Consider the following 16,264-nt stretch of genomic DNA (forward strand, 5'->3'; position numbering starts at 1 on the left):
CTCAGGTTCAATAGTCCTCCTGCAGCGTCTGGACCCACAGACACGGGTCCAAACACCTTGCGCAGCTCCGCAGAAAAAGCGGGGAACAAAGAGCAGGCGGGTGTTTGTTGCTCCCATTCCGCTGTGCCCCACAGTCGGGCTTTCCCAGTCAAATGATTGACCGTGAACGGCACACGAGCAGCTTCAGAAGCGAAAGTGTGTGGCTGCAGTGCAAACAGGATATAACAGTTCTTAAGAAACGGGCTGCAGCCCTCCGGTTCCCCGGCGTAGCGCTCCGGAGTTCCCACCCGAGGCTCCGGGGTAAATCCCATCAGAGGTGATGCAGAAGCGGGTGTCGACGGCATAGGAAGAGGCGCTGGAGTGGCCACTCCTGCCACTAGCTGCTGCACCGTAGCCGTTAGCTGCTGTAGCTGCGCAGCTAAATAGGTTAGCGTCTGGTCCTGTGAAGATGTAGCGTGATGAGCCTCGGTGGCCAGGATGGCTATCGAGGCTTCCTGCCTCTGGAGAGGGTCCTCAACTCTCTCGAAACAGTCTCTTGGTGAAGAGGAGTGCGCTGGGTCCATGTTCTGGCCAGATTGTTCTGTCACAATCTTAAGGAGAACCCAAATGCAGCACTCGAGAAACCAAGGAGAATTGGTAATATACTTTATTGGAGATTCCACTGGATCGGAGAAATACCAACCGGGCAGTATAACGCACCGGAGGACAGCGGGCAGAAGGTGAGTCAGGGACAGGCAGAGGGTCAGGGAGTAAGCGAGGCGGTCAGCGTGGATACAGGCAGGTTCAGATAACAGGCCAGGCAGGATAGTCGAGGGACAGGCAGGATCAGGAAACAGGCAGAGCAGGCAGGTCGGGGACAGGCAGGGTCGGAACCGGGTAGGCAATCTAGTGTTGAACGCGGGAGAGACAAGCATGAGGCAAAGGACAATCTGGCAAAGAGTGTGTGTAAGGTGCAGGTTTAAATACTGGCAGAAGCTAATGGGTGCAGAAGAGAAAGAGAGTGAGTTAACGAGTGGGTGTGGAAAACAGGTGAGACAGGTGAATGGAAAACTACTGGTGAATGATGGAGCAGACTATGACAGAAATTGTAAGATTGCTACGTCTTTCCCCCTACTAGGTAGGAAGGTATGTGCAGCCTTCTTACAGTGCAGACGCTTTTCTGCTTGCTCTTGCCTCTGCTTACTTTTTTATGCTGTTTTTCTATTTTTCCTTTTCTGGAAATTTCGAGCAGTGGCTCCTGGACATTAACCTATCACTGGGACAGTTATTCTTCGTAAATAGACGGAGGGTTTCAGCCATATTTCAATATTTTTACGACGTCCTCAGTCAGTAGCGTGGCCTAGCAACAGCTAAAGCCTGGTACCGCATGCTATTTAGCTTAAGCTGTAAGAGTCGGTGAGGGCTGATAATTTATTCCGGCAAATTACTCAAACCTACTAATTGACCTAACAGAATTGATTGAGTCTATGTAAGTGTATTGCTTGGCTCAGATCCACCAACGTCAGCAAGATCTCACCTCTATTAACTCCTGAAGAACCAGGTTCAATTAACTGCTGTTTCAATTCAGACGACTCTCTAAATCTGTTTAAGCGATCCCGAAGGATTTTGATATCAGTAAATGAGGTGTGGCCCTACCTAAGTGTGTGTGGCAGGGTGCAATCTTACCTTTGAAGCAAGAGAGGAGAGCTTAGATGTTTTTTAAGTTGTCCCAATCCAAAAGGTGGGATCAGTTTATTTGAAGAAAAATAGGTCCAAACCTATGGTCCAAACTAATACAGAGTTTTTACCTTCTCTCGTTACAACATTATAATCATACTAAACATATCATGCTGGGGTTATTTTCTAATCTAAAACCTTAATTCATAGTTCACACATTAAAGTATTCTGACAACATCCAAAAGGAATTTCCTCGTGGTGGCAAACGTTCTCTAATTAGTTCTAAAATCCTGACTCATTTTAGAATGGTAGGTTTTAAGAATTCCAACACATTTAAGAATGATTGGTTTAAGAATTTCAACTCATTTAAGAATGATTGGTTTAAGAATTCCAACACATTTAAAGAATGCTTGGTTTAAGAATTCCAATACATTTAAAGAATGTTTGGTTTAAGAATTCCAACACATTTAAGAATGTTTGGTTTAAGAATCCCGTTCAAAACTTTCATCCAAACCATTCCCTCAGCATTCAATACACAGAGATGTACGCAATAGTTACCAAGTTAGAGAGAACCTTACAGAGAGCAAACACCCAGCTCTGAGGGACAGAGCTTTTACCGGGAGAGAGTATACCAGGGGAACCCCCCCTCTCTCTCTCTCCCTCTCCGCCAGTGTCTTTATGCTCAACAACAGGATATAGAAACCTAAAGACCCCTCCTCCATACCCATATTTGTGGAAACTGGGCATGGCCTCTAATGTCCAGGACTGGACATGACCAGACATATTCTATTGCTATGTCATAAGACACACCTTCCCATGTTTGTGTAAAAAGGATATGACCCCTACTCTGCAGGACTTGACATAACCACCTTTTTGAGGCCTCAGTGTGTTTCTCCTTAAGTCAAGAGCCCCCCTCCCTGTGTACTGCTGTGAGGGGAGAGGGAAGAAACTGTCTCTCTCTTATCAGTGACACCCATAAACCATTATAGGCCTTACACTCAACTTAACAAACCACTTTGTTTATACTGTAAATATAGAAAAACCTAAAATATGAAGCATTTTCATTGTGGGTTATACGAGAATATAATTGATTATATTTGATTATAACTAACTTTCGTTTTAAGTATTCATTCTAATATGGAGATCTCAACACTAGTTATCAGAAAAATGCCTCCGTTCTCTACAGATGACTTCCACAAACTTCTACAGAAGATGGCCGTGTTGGAAAAGAAAATGCAATGGTTGGAAGTTAACGTGGAAGTGAATGGACTAGGCTGGAATGACACCACTTTACCAGTGTTGCAAAATAATGGACAAAGGCATGCTAACTCAAAGCTAGTTAGCAGCTACAAGGATTCCAAGGAACAGGAGGGCTGTGTACCGGGTAATACATCTACAGGTTATAAATCTACAAGTGGTAGTCCTCCCTCAAACTCTCTGGGTGCAAGGCCGAAGAGTCAATCATTTCCATGGGATTTGGGAGGACGAACAACAGGCAGAGCCCAGTGCTCTGAAATCTGTGATGCGACCGGCTGGCCTGCATTGTTATCACCCAGGAAGAGCGCCTATTCAACCACTATTCCTACTAGGACAGCTGCTAAAGGGAGAACTACAAACAATCCTCCTAAACCACCGAGTGTGCCAATCCAGAACAGGATAACTGGATAACCTGTTCTCTTCACACAGCAGGGTAAGGACCAATAGCTACTCCAAAAGTAAAAGGCTAGAGGGAAAGCTAACGACTGGGCCTGAAACTCTGATTGTGGGTGACTCTGCTGTAAGAGATGTAAAAGGTCTGTGCAGTAAGAACAACACCAAAGTACTCTGTTTTCCCAAGGATATGGTATCTGACTTGGCTGAGAAGATCCTGTATATTGGGGCTGAACATCCGACTGTGAAGAATGTGGTACTGCACATTGGAACAAATTATGTTGTGAAACAACAGTCAGAAGTGCTGAAAGAAGACTTTAAATGTCTGTTGGAAACTGTCAGCTCTCTAAATGCAGAGGTGTTCATCAGTGGCCCTCTACCGCCAGTCAGAAGAGGAGTGGAGAGATTCAGCAGATTGTTTGCACTGAACACCTGGCTTTCAACTGTCTGTACTGACCATTCTGTCAATTTTATTGACAACTTTAACTTTTTCTGGGATCGCAGACATCGTTTTAAGGCAAATGGAGTTTGCATGAACAAGTCAGGAGTGAAATAGTTTATCTCTAACGTATTCAACTGCCAAGTCATCAATCTGTTCCCTCTGCCAAGGACAAGCTACAAGAGGAATCAAAACAAGAGAAAGACACAACACATCGCTCAGAAAACCTTGAAAATCTATCACTGCACCCGCCTGAGGAATGTCTTGATTATGGCAGACAAATGGAGGAGTCTCCACCGCCCTTCACCCCCCCTATCCCCTTTGAGGATACTCTTCCTTCACCCCACAGCTCTCTCTACTCTCCGTTCACCCTTTCACCCTCGCCCACCCACCTGGCGATCGCTGAACACATGAAGTAGATACAGAGGGTTGGCACCAATTCCTTCCTGGAGTTCAAAGACCAAACTGAGGCGATACGCAGGGTTGGCAGCATGTCCTTTACCCCCGCTCCTCAACGACGTCCACCAAAATCACCGAAGCAGAGACGCGCACCATCTCCCCCGTCTTCATCACCGTGCCTACGTCAACCACCTCCCCTCCCTTCAAGAAAGCATCTGCAGTCTTCGAAGCCTGATGAGGATGTGTGTGTACAAAACGCAACAAACTCTTACTGATATGTGCTGGGTCCAGGCTCAAGGGTGTATGGCACTCTCAACTCTTTCCAGGACATGCCGGGGCCCTGTCTCTCAGTAGCTTTGCCGATATCTGTGTTGATAGGTAATAGATTAAGAGCGGTGAATCAGCTTAGAAACAGGAAGTGCTCAAACGTTTGTGTGAGTTTATCAAATTTAGCAGTGATTCCATGTCAGCCACATCTTGTCACAAAAAATATTACTGATAGTGTGTTTAACAAACTTAAACTAGCTTTATTAAATGTCAGGTCTTTGGCAGGAAAAACATTTGTAATCAATGATTTTATCACTGAGCACAATCTCGTTGTTATGTTTTTAACGGAAACTTGGATTGAACAAAATAACAGTGCAGCTGTTCTTATCGAATCAACCCCTCCCAACTTTAGTTTTATGAGTCAGGAAAGAATGCTTAAGAAAGGAGGTGGAGTTGCTTTTTTGTTCAATGATTCCATTCAATGCAGGAAGACATCGTATGGGAACTTTGCTTCTTTTGAATATGTGGCCCTTCAGCTGAAATGCTCCTCTCGAGCTCTGTTCCTAAATATCTATTGACCACCCAAATACTGTGCAAGCTTTTTTGATGACTTTACTGAACTTCTGTCTATAGTGTGTATTGACTTTGACCGTCTAGTCATTGTTGGTGATTTTAACATCCATGTTGACAACCCCCAGGACAGAGGGGCTAATGAACTGTTGTGTGTTCTTGATAACTATAGACTGACTCAGCATGTGACGGAGCCCATGCACAATAAGGGGCACACTCTGGACTTAATGATCTCAAAGGGTCTGAATATCTCTAAGGTTGTGGTGACTGATGTTGCACTCTCTGATCATTCCTGTGTTTTCTTCGAGAGCTCTATTTCTGTTCACAAAAATGTTCAAAAAGAGGTAACCACAAAGCGATATTTAACTGAAAATACTAGGGAAATGTTTACTCAGAATTTTTCTTCCACACTTGCCCCTGCTAACATCTCAGTAAATGAGCTAGGAGATCATTTTAATTAAAAAATGTTAAATGTTATAGATACCATTGCTCCAACTAAGGTAAAGGAACTGATTGACAAGAAAATATCTCCATGGAGAAAGGCCATGACCGTGAGAACAGAAAAAAAGAGTGTCGAAAAGCTGAACGCAGGTGGCGAAAAACAAATCTCCAGGTTCACTTTGAAATCTATAAAGAGAGACTTGGCCTTTATAATTTGGAATTGAAAAACGCACAACAGTCTTTCTTCTCTGACATCATTACCAAAAACAACGCATGTGCCTTGTTTGCTACCGTCTACCAGTGGCAGTAGCCTCTGAATTTCTATGCAATGAATTTGCCTCCTTCTTCAATGACAACATTCAGAAAATCAGACAAGCAGTCAGTGCCTCTGCATCAGGTACAGCAAATGTTTTGTCTCTGTGTCCACCTAAAATCAATTCAAACACCATGACACAATTCCATCAGATTAATGATAAAAACCTAGAGGACATTATTCAACTTCTGAAATCCTCCTCCTGCTGCCTTGATATTATTCCAACAGGATTTTTCAAAGATGTTTTTCGTTGCATGGCCTCAGATCTACTTCATATAGTAAACAAATCTCTTCACTCAGGTATTTTTCCACAGGCCCTGAAAACTGAAGTCATTAAACCGCTCTTCAAAAGGGATAATCTAGATGCTTCAGTAATGAACAATTACAGGCCCATATCAAACCTCCCATTTCTAGGTAAAATCATTGAAAAAGTAGTTTTTCAACAGTTGAGTAACTTCTTGCATTTAAATAACTGTTTTGATGTGTTCCAGTCAGGCTTTCGTCCAAACCACAGCACTGGGACTGCTCTTGTAAAGGTCTTCAATGACATCTACTTAAACACAGACAGTGGCAGAACTTTAGTGTTAGTATTATTAGATCTCAGTGCTGCGTTTGACACTGTTGACCACAACATATTACTAGACCAACTAGAAAACTGGGTGGGACTTTCGGAAACAGTTCTAAATTGGTTTGAATCCTACTTAAAGGACAGAAAAAACGTTGTTTCTATAGGTAAATACATATCTGAGTTGACAAATATGACATGTGGGGTACCTCAAGGCTCCATCTTGTGGCCTCTTCTCTTTAACGTCTACATGCTACCATTGGCCCAGATAATGAAGAACAAAATAAGTTACCATAGCTAAGCAGATGACACACACATTTACGTAACCATTTCACCAGGAGACTATGCTCCAATTCAAACACTGAGTAAGTGCATTGAACAAATCAATTACTGGATGTGTCAGAACCTTCTCCAATTAAACAAAGATAAAACTGAGGTAATGGTTTTTGGAGCAAAGGCAGAACGCAGGGCTCTCGACTAACTTTTTTCCCCATCCTCCCGGAACCGTCCCGAAATACAATCCAAGCCGCCCCGAAATTAATGTGGACCGTCCCGATTATTTTTATTTTTTTTTCTACATTATCATTAGTTAAAATCATTCAAAGTGACCTTTAACATAAATAAAACATCATACAAATCATCAACCTTTTTATTTTAGTAAATCATTCAATCACATAAACAAAGGCCAAATATATTTAAACAAACACACAAACGAGAAAATTACTCTAATATTGAATCCAATCAAGTCCCATCCAATTATCAAAAAAACAACAACACTGTGTCCTGAAGACAGAACCCAGAGTAACCACTAACCAGGATGACAGTCTGTAACACAGTCAGGAGACCTTTACAAACGGCCCTGTAGTCTTATTGCATATTAGAAACGGAGTTGGTGAAACTAAAACTGCGATATAATGTGTATGTAGCAATAATACATATGACATATATTTTTTAAATGTCTCCTGTACCGATAAAAAGTCTGATAACGTCGGAGCTTAACGTTACCACTGTCTTTAATAATTCCGGCCCGGGGCCCGTTTAATACCGGGGCTCGGTACCCATCCCTACATGGGGAGAGGCGCAGCATATTGCTAAGGACTAAATACGATGGAGGGTTCTCATCTCAGCCTTATTACTCATAGGGGATGAAGAGGAGTAAGTAAATAAAGAGGCCGGCGCTCCAGGTTCTGGTTCTGCTGTGCGTTTTTGTGATGTAACGGTAAAACATTTCAGAATTCCTCCACGGGTTGCCATTGTCATTGTACATGACTCAACCCGCGAAATACACACACTCAGTACATAGCTAGACCCAGAGCCATATTATATTAACCTGGCTAGACCATAGAGAGCGCGAATTTGCGGACCAGGAATTCGCGGGCACAGCCAGCTGGGCGGCTGACTGACAGCCAGCGGCACAGCAGTGGCTACATGTGTGTGTATTTCGCGGGTTGCTAAATGTTTTGTGCGTGTGTGTTTATGTTGACAAGGAGGTTTAATAACTGTGTGCTACACAAAACGTGCAGTCGGTTTCATTTTCATCGCCGTTTGTAGTAGAGTTAGCAGGATATTTTTATTTTAACTCTCGTCCCAAATTCGTCCCAAAATTATTTTTTATCCTCCCCGACACTATTTTTTTCGGCCCTGGGACGACGGGACGTCCTTAAGCTCGAGCCCTGGCAGAACGTATACAACTTAGCGCTGAGCTTCAGTCTGCAATGTTCAAAACAACAGATAAAGCCAGAAATCTAGGTGTAGTCATGGACTCTGACCTGAGTTTCAACAGTCACATTAAAACAGTTACTAAATCAGCCTACTATCACCTAAAGAACATATCTAGGATTAAAAGACTAATGTCACAGCAGGATCTGGAGAAACTTGTCCATGCTTTTATCTTCAGTAGACTGGACTACTGCAATGGTGTCTTCACAGGTCTCACTAACAAATCTATTAGAAAGCTGCAGCTAATTCAGAACGCCGCTGCTCGAGTCCTCACTAACACTAAGAAAGTGGATCACATCACTCCTGTTCTGTACACTGGCTTCCTGTGTGTCAAAGAATAGATTTCAAAATACTGCTGCTGGTTTATAAAGCACTGAATGGTTTAGGCCCAAGTTACCTTTCTGACCTCCTGCTAAATGATGAACCATCCAGATCTCTCAGGTCTTCAGGGACTGGTCAGCTTTCTGTGCCTAGAGTCAGAACTAAACATGGTAAAGCAGCGTTTAGTTATTATGCTCAAAATTTCTGGAACAAACTACCAGAAACCTGCCGGTCTGCTGCAACTCTGACTACTTTTAAATCCAGACTAAAGACTTTTCTTTTTGCCGCTGCTTTTAATTGAACTATTCATATCTTAGACTGCACTGTAACTTATATCCATGTATTTTTTCTTTTAATGTTTATTTTATTAGCTTTTCTTTTTAATGACTGATTTTAAATGCCATTTTCTTAATGTCTTTCATTTTTTGTAAAGCACTTTGAATTGCCTTGTGTTGAAAAGTGCTATATAAATAAACTTGCCTTGCCTTGCCTAATAAAGATTTCATGTGACACATAAAATGGATTTGTTGATGGGAATTAATGTGAATAAATTAACTCAAGGTTAACGGTACCCTCAGTGGGGTTTCTATATGTACAAAAGTGGTGGGGCACAAACAACTCAGATGTCTATATATAAGCTTCTGCAGTGAGGTTCATGGCTGGTGAGGCACTGACTCTTCAGGTTTACAAATATTATATTTTGACCTAAATCAAAATATAATATTATTTTCATTTTAGTCTGATGCTTCAATTAATTTAAAACAGACAGTTCAACAGAAGGATACCCAAAAAAGGTAATTTTATCATTTAAATATTGAATTGTTCTCTCTTAGTAAGATCCCATTTTCAATAAAATGGTGGTCTTACCTTGACTTGAAGATGAAGTCCATTTGCCTATCCTTCTGGACAAAAATATCTATTACTTTTTTGTAAAAGTCCTCCTTATCTTCTTGTAGTTTCAAAAGTCTATCATAAATCTAAATTATGGATTTATTATTCGAAAATGATAAAAGTAGGGTAGACATGTGGATATTATCCGGCTGAACAAAACGTACATTTATCTAACAGCTACGTTTCCCACAGATCTTATTTTGAGCTATTTTCTAAAATCCTATGGAGAAATCTCATTGCTTTTTTGTGGAGGGAAGCCATATGCAGCTTACTTCCTGGTTTTAGGACGCGTCTCTCTCGTCTCCTCTTCACACACCACACTTTTCGCGGCACACGTACTTACAGCCAATCAGCTCTGAATTATGTGAGATGACGTATGGTAGGGATGGCAGCACTTTTCCCCTATGGTCATTATTTTTTGCCACACACATTAAATAGGAAAATACTCTGAGCATGCGCAGTGTAGTTTTTACAGTCACCGTTCACTTAGACAGTGAGAGGGAGGGGCAGGATCGGGTTTTGTCCCACATGGCTCTAAACAGCTCAATAGGCACACACTATAGACACTAATTAGAAGAACACATACTAATGACCAGTCGCCACTGGGTACTCTTGCTATCACTACTTACCGACACTATAAACCTTGTCCCTCATGCTCGCCCTGACAACACCGGTAAGCACACCTTCATCTAGGCTGCACTGTGTTTCGTGTCCTGACTTGTAGTGGTTCTCTCCTCTATCTACACTCTTCGTGTCATCTTTGTAAAATGATATCAGACTCGTAATTGACACAGCCATGACTTCTAGTTAAATTCAGTGTGGCTAAAATGAAAAGCTTTGTTAAAATATGCAAGCACGCGGAAGTCAAAGTCAGCTTTATTGTCAAAAATTCTACATGTGTTATACATCCAGAAATATCGAAATATCGTTTCCCACAGTGTGACATGTATACATAAAACAAAACAAAAAGGGCCTAGATAAACGTGGTATACATTAAACAAAACAAAAAGGGCCTAGATAACCGGGGTATTGTTGGAGCAAACACAGTAGTGGTGGCTTAAAGCCCAGCTCTGCTCCGCGCCGTCCGTTAGATGAGCCTGGTCAGATTAATAAAAGAAGGAGTTCAAAACACCGGCATAAAAGTTATAACAATAATCTGATTTTAATGGTAAAAAAACACAATACGAAAATACAGAGTGCCCTGTAACAGAGCACTCCGGGCTCCCCGCTCTACTGCCGTGCGATACAGATATCGGGACCAGCCAGTCAGAAACAGGGGGCATTTGGCATGAATAAACAACAGTATATATGGACATATTTGGGGCGGAGAGTCACTTCTTATCTTCCACCGGACTCCACTCCTTTAATTTCCCAAGAAAGGTTTCACACAAACTATTCTTTCTCAAACAATCAAACATTGTACAGAGATATATTGGTATCAAACATTGTACACAGATATATTGGTGCTTGAGATTATATTGGCCCCAGAAAGAACCTTGAAAAGAACATGTGTGTGTTTGGTGAGAGGAAGTGTATGTGTGTGTGTATGTTGATATCTAGGTCAGGGAGTGTATTGTGCGTGTGTGACAGGGTGTCTGGGTCATGGAGTGTAAGTAAGAAGGTTTATATATATATAGGATTACTTTAAAACAGTCCCAAATAATACATGTTCACTTCAATACAGTTCAAGATAATACCTGTTTACTTTAATACAGTTTAGAACAATATCTGTTTGCTTTAGTATACAGTTTAAAATGTTAATATATTCAAAGTGTTCAAAGTGGAGTTTCAGTACAAGTCAGTTGAAACGATCTTAAGTTGGCGTGACGTTGAAGACGTGCGACCCTGCTGCTGTACTGGCTTGTAGTTAGTTTATAGCATAACGTTAACATTTAGCTTTTGGCGACTAGATTTATGATTCAAAAATTATAAAAATAGGGTAGACATGTGGAGATTATCCGGCTGAACAAAACGTGATCCCTCTCTTAAATGTGTGTCAACCACAGACCTTATTTCGAGCTATTTTCCAAAATCCTATGGAGAATTTGCATTGGTTTTTCACGAAGGAACCGGAAGAAGTTTACTTCCGGGTTTTACGACGCGTCACTGCGGTTCTCTATACAGTTTGAATAAAATTAATACAGTACAGTGTAACACTGTATTACTTTTTAATGTACAAATACATTGTTACTGTACGATAACAATAACAATAATCCACAGCTCCTCTCTCTGCTCCAAAAAAAAAATTCCGGGCACCCCCACATAGGGGGAGTACCCGAGCAGCACCCTGCCAAGGCAGTAAACCTAGGGGAAACACTGATATCCATTTGCTTCTGTTTTGGTAGTCGTGCCACAACATGCATAGTCATAGGTGCGCTCCGGCACTTATAAAATTAGCACTACACCCCTGCCTGCACTTCACCTCCAAGCGGAGGTCGTGTAAACCGAATATTTTCCGTTAACAATGACGGAAAAATCTGAAAGCCGTACGTCATTTTGACAGATTAGAACAAACTCCGAACAGCGCCCGCAAGTTGCTGTGGGCATGCATAACACAGTTCATGAGCGAGCGTCCACCCCCCCCCCGTTGACAGTTCACGAGCGTGCTCTCTCCTCCCCCCCCGGGAGAGTTGTGTACAGGCCGACGGGTAATAATGGATTTGGACAGACATTTTGCGATCCTGTCCGTCAAAATGACTGGCAGCGAAAAAGTCTAGCGCAACCTCTGCCTCCACGGTATATAAATATCAGCCGTTATTTACGTTAATACCCGGCTGTTATTGATATATTTATCTCCGCCCCTAACGTTAGTTTTAAAGACCCCCATAAAACTCAGATTATAACTTGAACCCTGTGTGAAGGGCTCCATCTCCACTTTTAAATATTATTATATATTTCCAACAAAAGGCATTATAATTAAACTTGGAGCAGACTGAGAAGGACTTTACTGATACATTACCTTATATGTAAATAAAGGAGTACTGGCACTTCCCCCCCCCAACTTCAATCACTGCATACAATAACTTTGATGAATCCATCTGACTTTAGTGAGCCTTTGATTTTTCATCTGGTCCACCAGCAGGTCAAAGTTTCCAAACTTCTTCTTCAAAAAATACTTAGAGGGACTGACTGTAAATTAAGTCAGCCCACTAAAATAAGGTTTTTAAAGGCTTATGGTCGCTGCTCTTCTTTGTATTAGCCTTCACAGTCCGGCCTCTCCTGAACTATTATTAAAGTATATGCACAGTATAGTATTAAAATGTAAGCAAATAAATGAATGAAATAAACAAGAACTACATTAATAACTTTTCTATATCTCCCCCCCCTGTGTCCCTCCCTCTGCAGGCATGAAGATCGTGTACATGCACGATGACACAGAGACCCTGCAGGACGCGGTGGCTCTGCGACTGACAGACGGTGTCCACACAGTGCAGGGGAGGGCCAGGGTCACCGTGCTGCCACTGAACGATGAGAGGCCACGGCTGCTGAGGTACACACACACACACACACACACACACACACACACACACACACAAAAGGGATTTCCAGGCATGCATAAGTTAAAAAAAGAACTTCAGTTCTTCAGTTTACATGAGCACAAGCACTTTAAATCACAAGTCTGCATACACTCCTCTCGTCCAATCTGCGATCCCTTTACCTTTGCATGTTTCACCTGACGGACCCCCCGAGATGCCCCCCCCCGTGCCTGTGTAAGCTTCACTAATTTGAAATACAAAAACATACAACATAAGTTTCATGTTAATCACCAAGCCTAATTTTACTATGGGTCCCACACTTTCCCCTCCAAAATGAATGTCGTCTCGACATTAGGCAAGGCAAGTTTATTTATATAGCACATTTCAGCACACGGCAATTCAATGTGCTTTACACAGGTGTATTGTTATAAGGATGGTGTGAAACTAAAATAGACAAGACAAAATTTAACCACGCTATGATAATTTTTACATACACAACTATGCACAATCTATATAAATCAACACAGCTTTAACATTAATTGAATTGCCTCTGTATTGAATTGCAGAATTGTATTGAATATTGAATTGTATTGAATTGCCACTGTAAGCTTTTTAATTTAACTTAAAGTGCACCTATCATGCTATTTTTAGGCATATATTATGGGTCTCAGATGTATACAAATGCTCTGATGCTGTTGTTTTATGCTTTATGAACGTGGACAACAGAGGTCAATATTCTTCATGACCAAAGTTGGAATTTAAATAAAAAAGGAAAGTGAAACTTATGCTCGTCACCCCCTCCCTCCGGTCTACATTAATACAAATTAAAACTGCGGTCACAGACGTGCACGCAGTTGTGGGCGGGCCTTCGCGTCCGAGCGCCTGTCGGGGAGGGTCGCCGGTCGCCCCGGCGTCAAGCAGACTAGCACGAGTCCTCCAAAATGAGCCGTTCGTAATTTCTCAAATGTTCGCGTCCTGGACTCCTCGGTCCTCCGGCTGCGACCCGGAACCGGATGTGGGCGTGCCGCCTGGAAGGAAAACACATTTCTGTTAAGGCTCGTCGAGGATCGATTATCGCGGAGGCTGTCTGGAGGAGCAGTAACCGTGGCGTGCGGTGCAGTGGGTTGTGCAGACTTTCTGCCCTTTACCGTTTGTTTACTCAATAAACGCATGTCCTCTGGATATTAGGCCATGTATGTTTTTAATACAACTGCTTTAATTGTGAGCCGACATTACAGGGAGAACAGCTGCTGAGGCCAATGCAGAAAGCAGACCAGTGTAATATATATATATATATATAATATATATCACTCAATAGTATAAGTAACAGGCCGACATTACACACTTTATTTGTATGCTTTAGTACACTGAACAAAAATATAAATGCAACACTTTTTGCTCCCATTTTTCATGAGATGAACTCAAAGATCTAAAACATTTTCTAAATACACAAAATAACCATTTCTCTCAAATATTGTTCACAAATCTGAAAAAATCTGTGATAGTGAGCACTTCTCCTTTGCCGAGATAATCCATCCCACCTCACAGGTGTGGCATATCAAGATGCTGATTAGACAGCATGATTATTGCACAGGTGTGCCTTAGGCTGGCCACAATAAAAGGCCACTCTAAAATGTTTTGTTTTATCATACAGCACAATGCCACAGATGTCGCAAGTTTTGAGGGAGACACAAACTGTCAGAAACCGTCTCAGGGATGCTCATCTGCATGCTCGTCGTCCTCATCGGGGTCTCCACCTGACTCCGATTCGTCGTCGTAACCGACTTGAGTGGGCAAATGCTCACATTCGATAGTGTCTAGCACGTTGGAGAGGTGTTCTCTTCACGGATGAATCCCGGTTTTCACTGTTCAGGGCAGATGGCAGACAGCGTGTGTGGCGTCGTGTGGGTGAGCGGTTTTCTGATGTCAATGTTGTGAATCGAGTGGCCCATGGTGGTGGTGGGGTTATGGTATGGGCAGGCGTATGTTATGGACGACGAACACAGGTGCATTTTATTGATGGCATTGTGAATGCACAGAGATACCGTGAGGAGATCCTGAGGCCCATTGTTGTGCCATTCATCCACGACCATCTCCTCATGTTGCAGCATGATAATGCACGGCCCCATGTTGCAAGGATCTGTACACAATTCCTGGAGGCTGAAAACATCCCAGTTCTTGCATGGCCAGCATACTCACCGGACATGTCACCCATTGAGCATGTTTGGGATGCTCTGGATCGGCGTATACGACAGCGTGTTCCAGTTCCTGCCAATATCCAGCAACTTGGCACAGCCATTGAAGAGGAGTGGACCAACATTCCACAGGCCACAATCAACAACCTGATCAACTCTATGCCAAGGAGATGTGTTGCACTGCGTGGGGCAAATGGTGGTCACACCAGATACTGACTGGTTTTCAGACCCCCCCAATATAGCAAAACTGCACGTTTCAGAGTGGCCTTTATTGTGGCCAGCCTAAGGCACACCTGTGCAATAATCATGCTGTCTAATCACCATCTTGATATGCCACACCTATGAGGTGGGATGGATTATCTCGGCAAAGGAGAAGTGCTCACGATCACAGATTTTTTCAGATTTGTGAACAATATTTGAGAGAAATGGTTATTTTGTGTAAATAGAAAATGTTTTAGATCTTTGAGTTCATCTCATGAAAAATGGGAGCAAAAATAAAAGTGTTGCATTTATATTTTTGTTCAGTGTATATATATATATCTTGTAAAATACAAGACGACATCTTGTATTTTAGTTACACCCGCTATTGATTAATTCGGTCAAAATTAGACATTGACACCGTCCACATACCTATAGTGAAATAAAATAGAAAACATTAAAGGTGGGGTAGGTAAGTTTGAGAAACCGGCTCGAGATCGCTAGAATTTGAAAATACACAACCGGAGAAAATCTGCCACTTCCTTATAGAGTCCCTCCTCCAACACACACGAACGCGCACATGACCAATGAGGGCACGAGATAAGTTTGTGCGCCGATGGACGGCTGACAGGCAGGTAGGCCATCCAATCCGTTTAGGTTGTACTTTTTACAGTATTACGGCTTCTACAGATGACATTTTTTCATGGATTTTTTGTCAAAGCACTTAAGATATTCATTGCTATCGGGATGTTAAGAGCATTCCATGGAATATAACAAAAAGTGTATCTCGAGCCGGTTTCTGAAACTTACCTACCCCACCTTTAATTACAAAAATAGGTTAGGCCCCTCAGAAATATTTGGGAGCCTTCCTGACACATGCACATGCATAAATGTAAGGTTTGTGTTAGTCATTTAACATGCAAGAATCATATACTCATCAGTCCAAAGCAGAGAAATGTTATTTTAAGTTAAGTGTGAGCTAGTCCCTGTGGATATAACGTCGGGTTACGTAGTGTAACCCTTGTTATATTAGCACAGGCGGAACCCTCTACTGGACTCTATGGGTACTCTCTTACCCCGCAAGCATTCTCCCACTGAGACTTCTATAGACGTAGCCGGCCCTGGGCGGGCCTACCTGAATGCGCGCGCATCACACCGTATAAA

General features: G+C 42.3%; 1 protein-coding gene across 1 annotated transcript in view; it reads left to right on the plus strand.

The window, feature by feature from the left end:
* Positions 1-16,264, plus strand: part of frem1b (Fras1 related extracellular matrix 1b) — a 288,564-nt gene that overhangs the window by 132,358 nt on the left and 139,942 nt on the right. The window contains exon 21 of the mRNA XM_034081787.2: positions 12,577-12,721. Within this exon, the coding sequence (XP_033937678.1) occupies positions 12,577-12,721 (145 nt within the window). The remainder of the gene's footprint in view (positions 1-12,576; positions 12,722-16,264) is intronic.

The sequence above is a fragment of the Pseudochaenichthys georgianus genome, chromosome 4, assembly GCF_902827115.2.
Source record: "Pseudochaenichthys georgianus chromosome 4, fPseGeo1.2, whole genome shotgun sequence".
NCBI classification, from domain to species: domain Eukaryota; kingdom Metazoa; phylum Chordata; class Actinopteri; order Perciformes; family Channichthyidae; genus Pseudochaenichthys; species Pseudochaenichthys georgianus.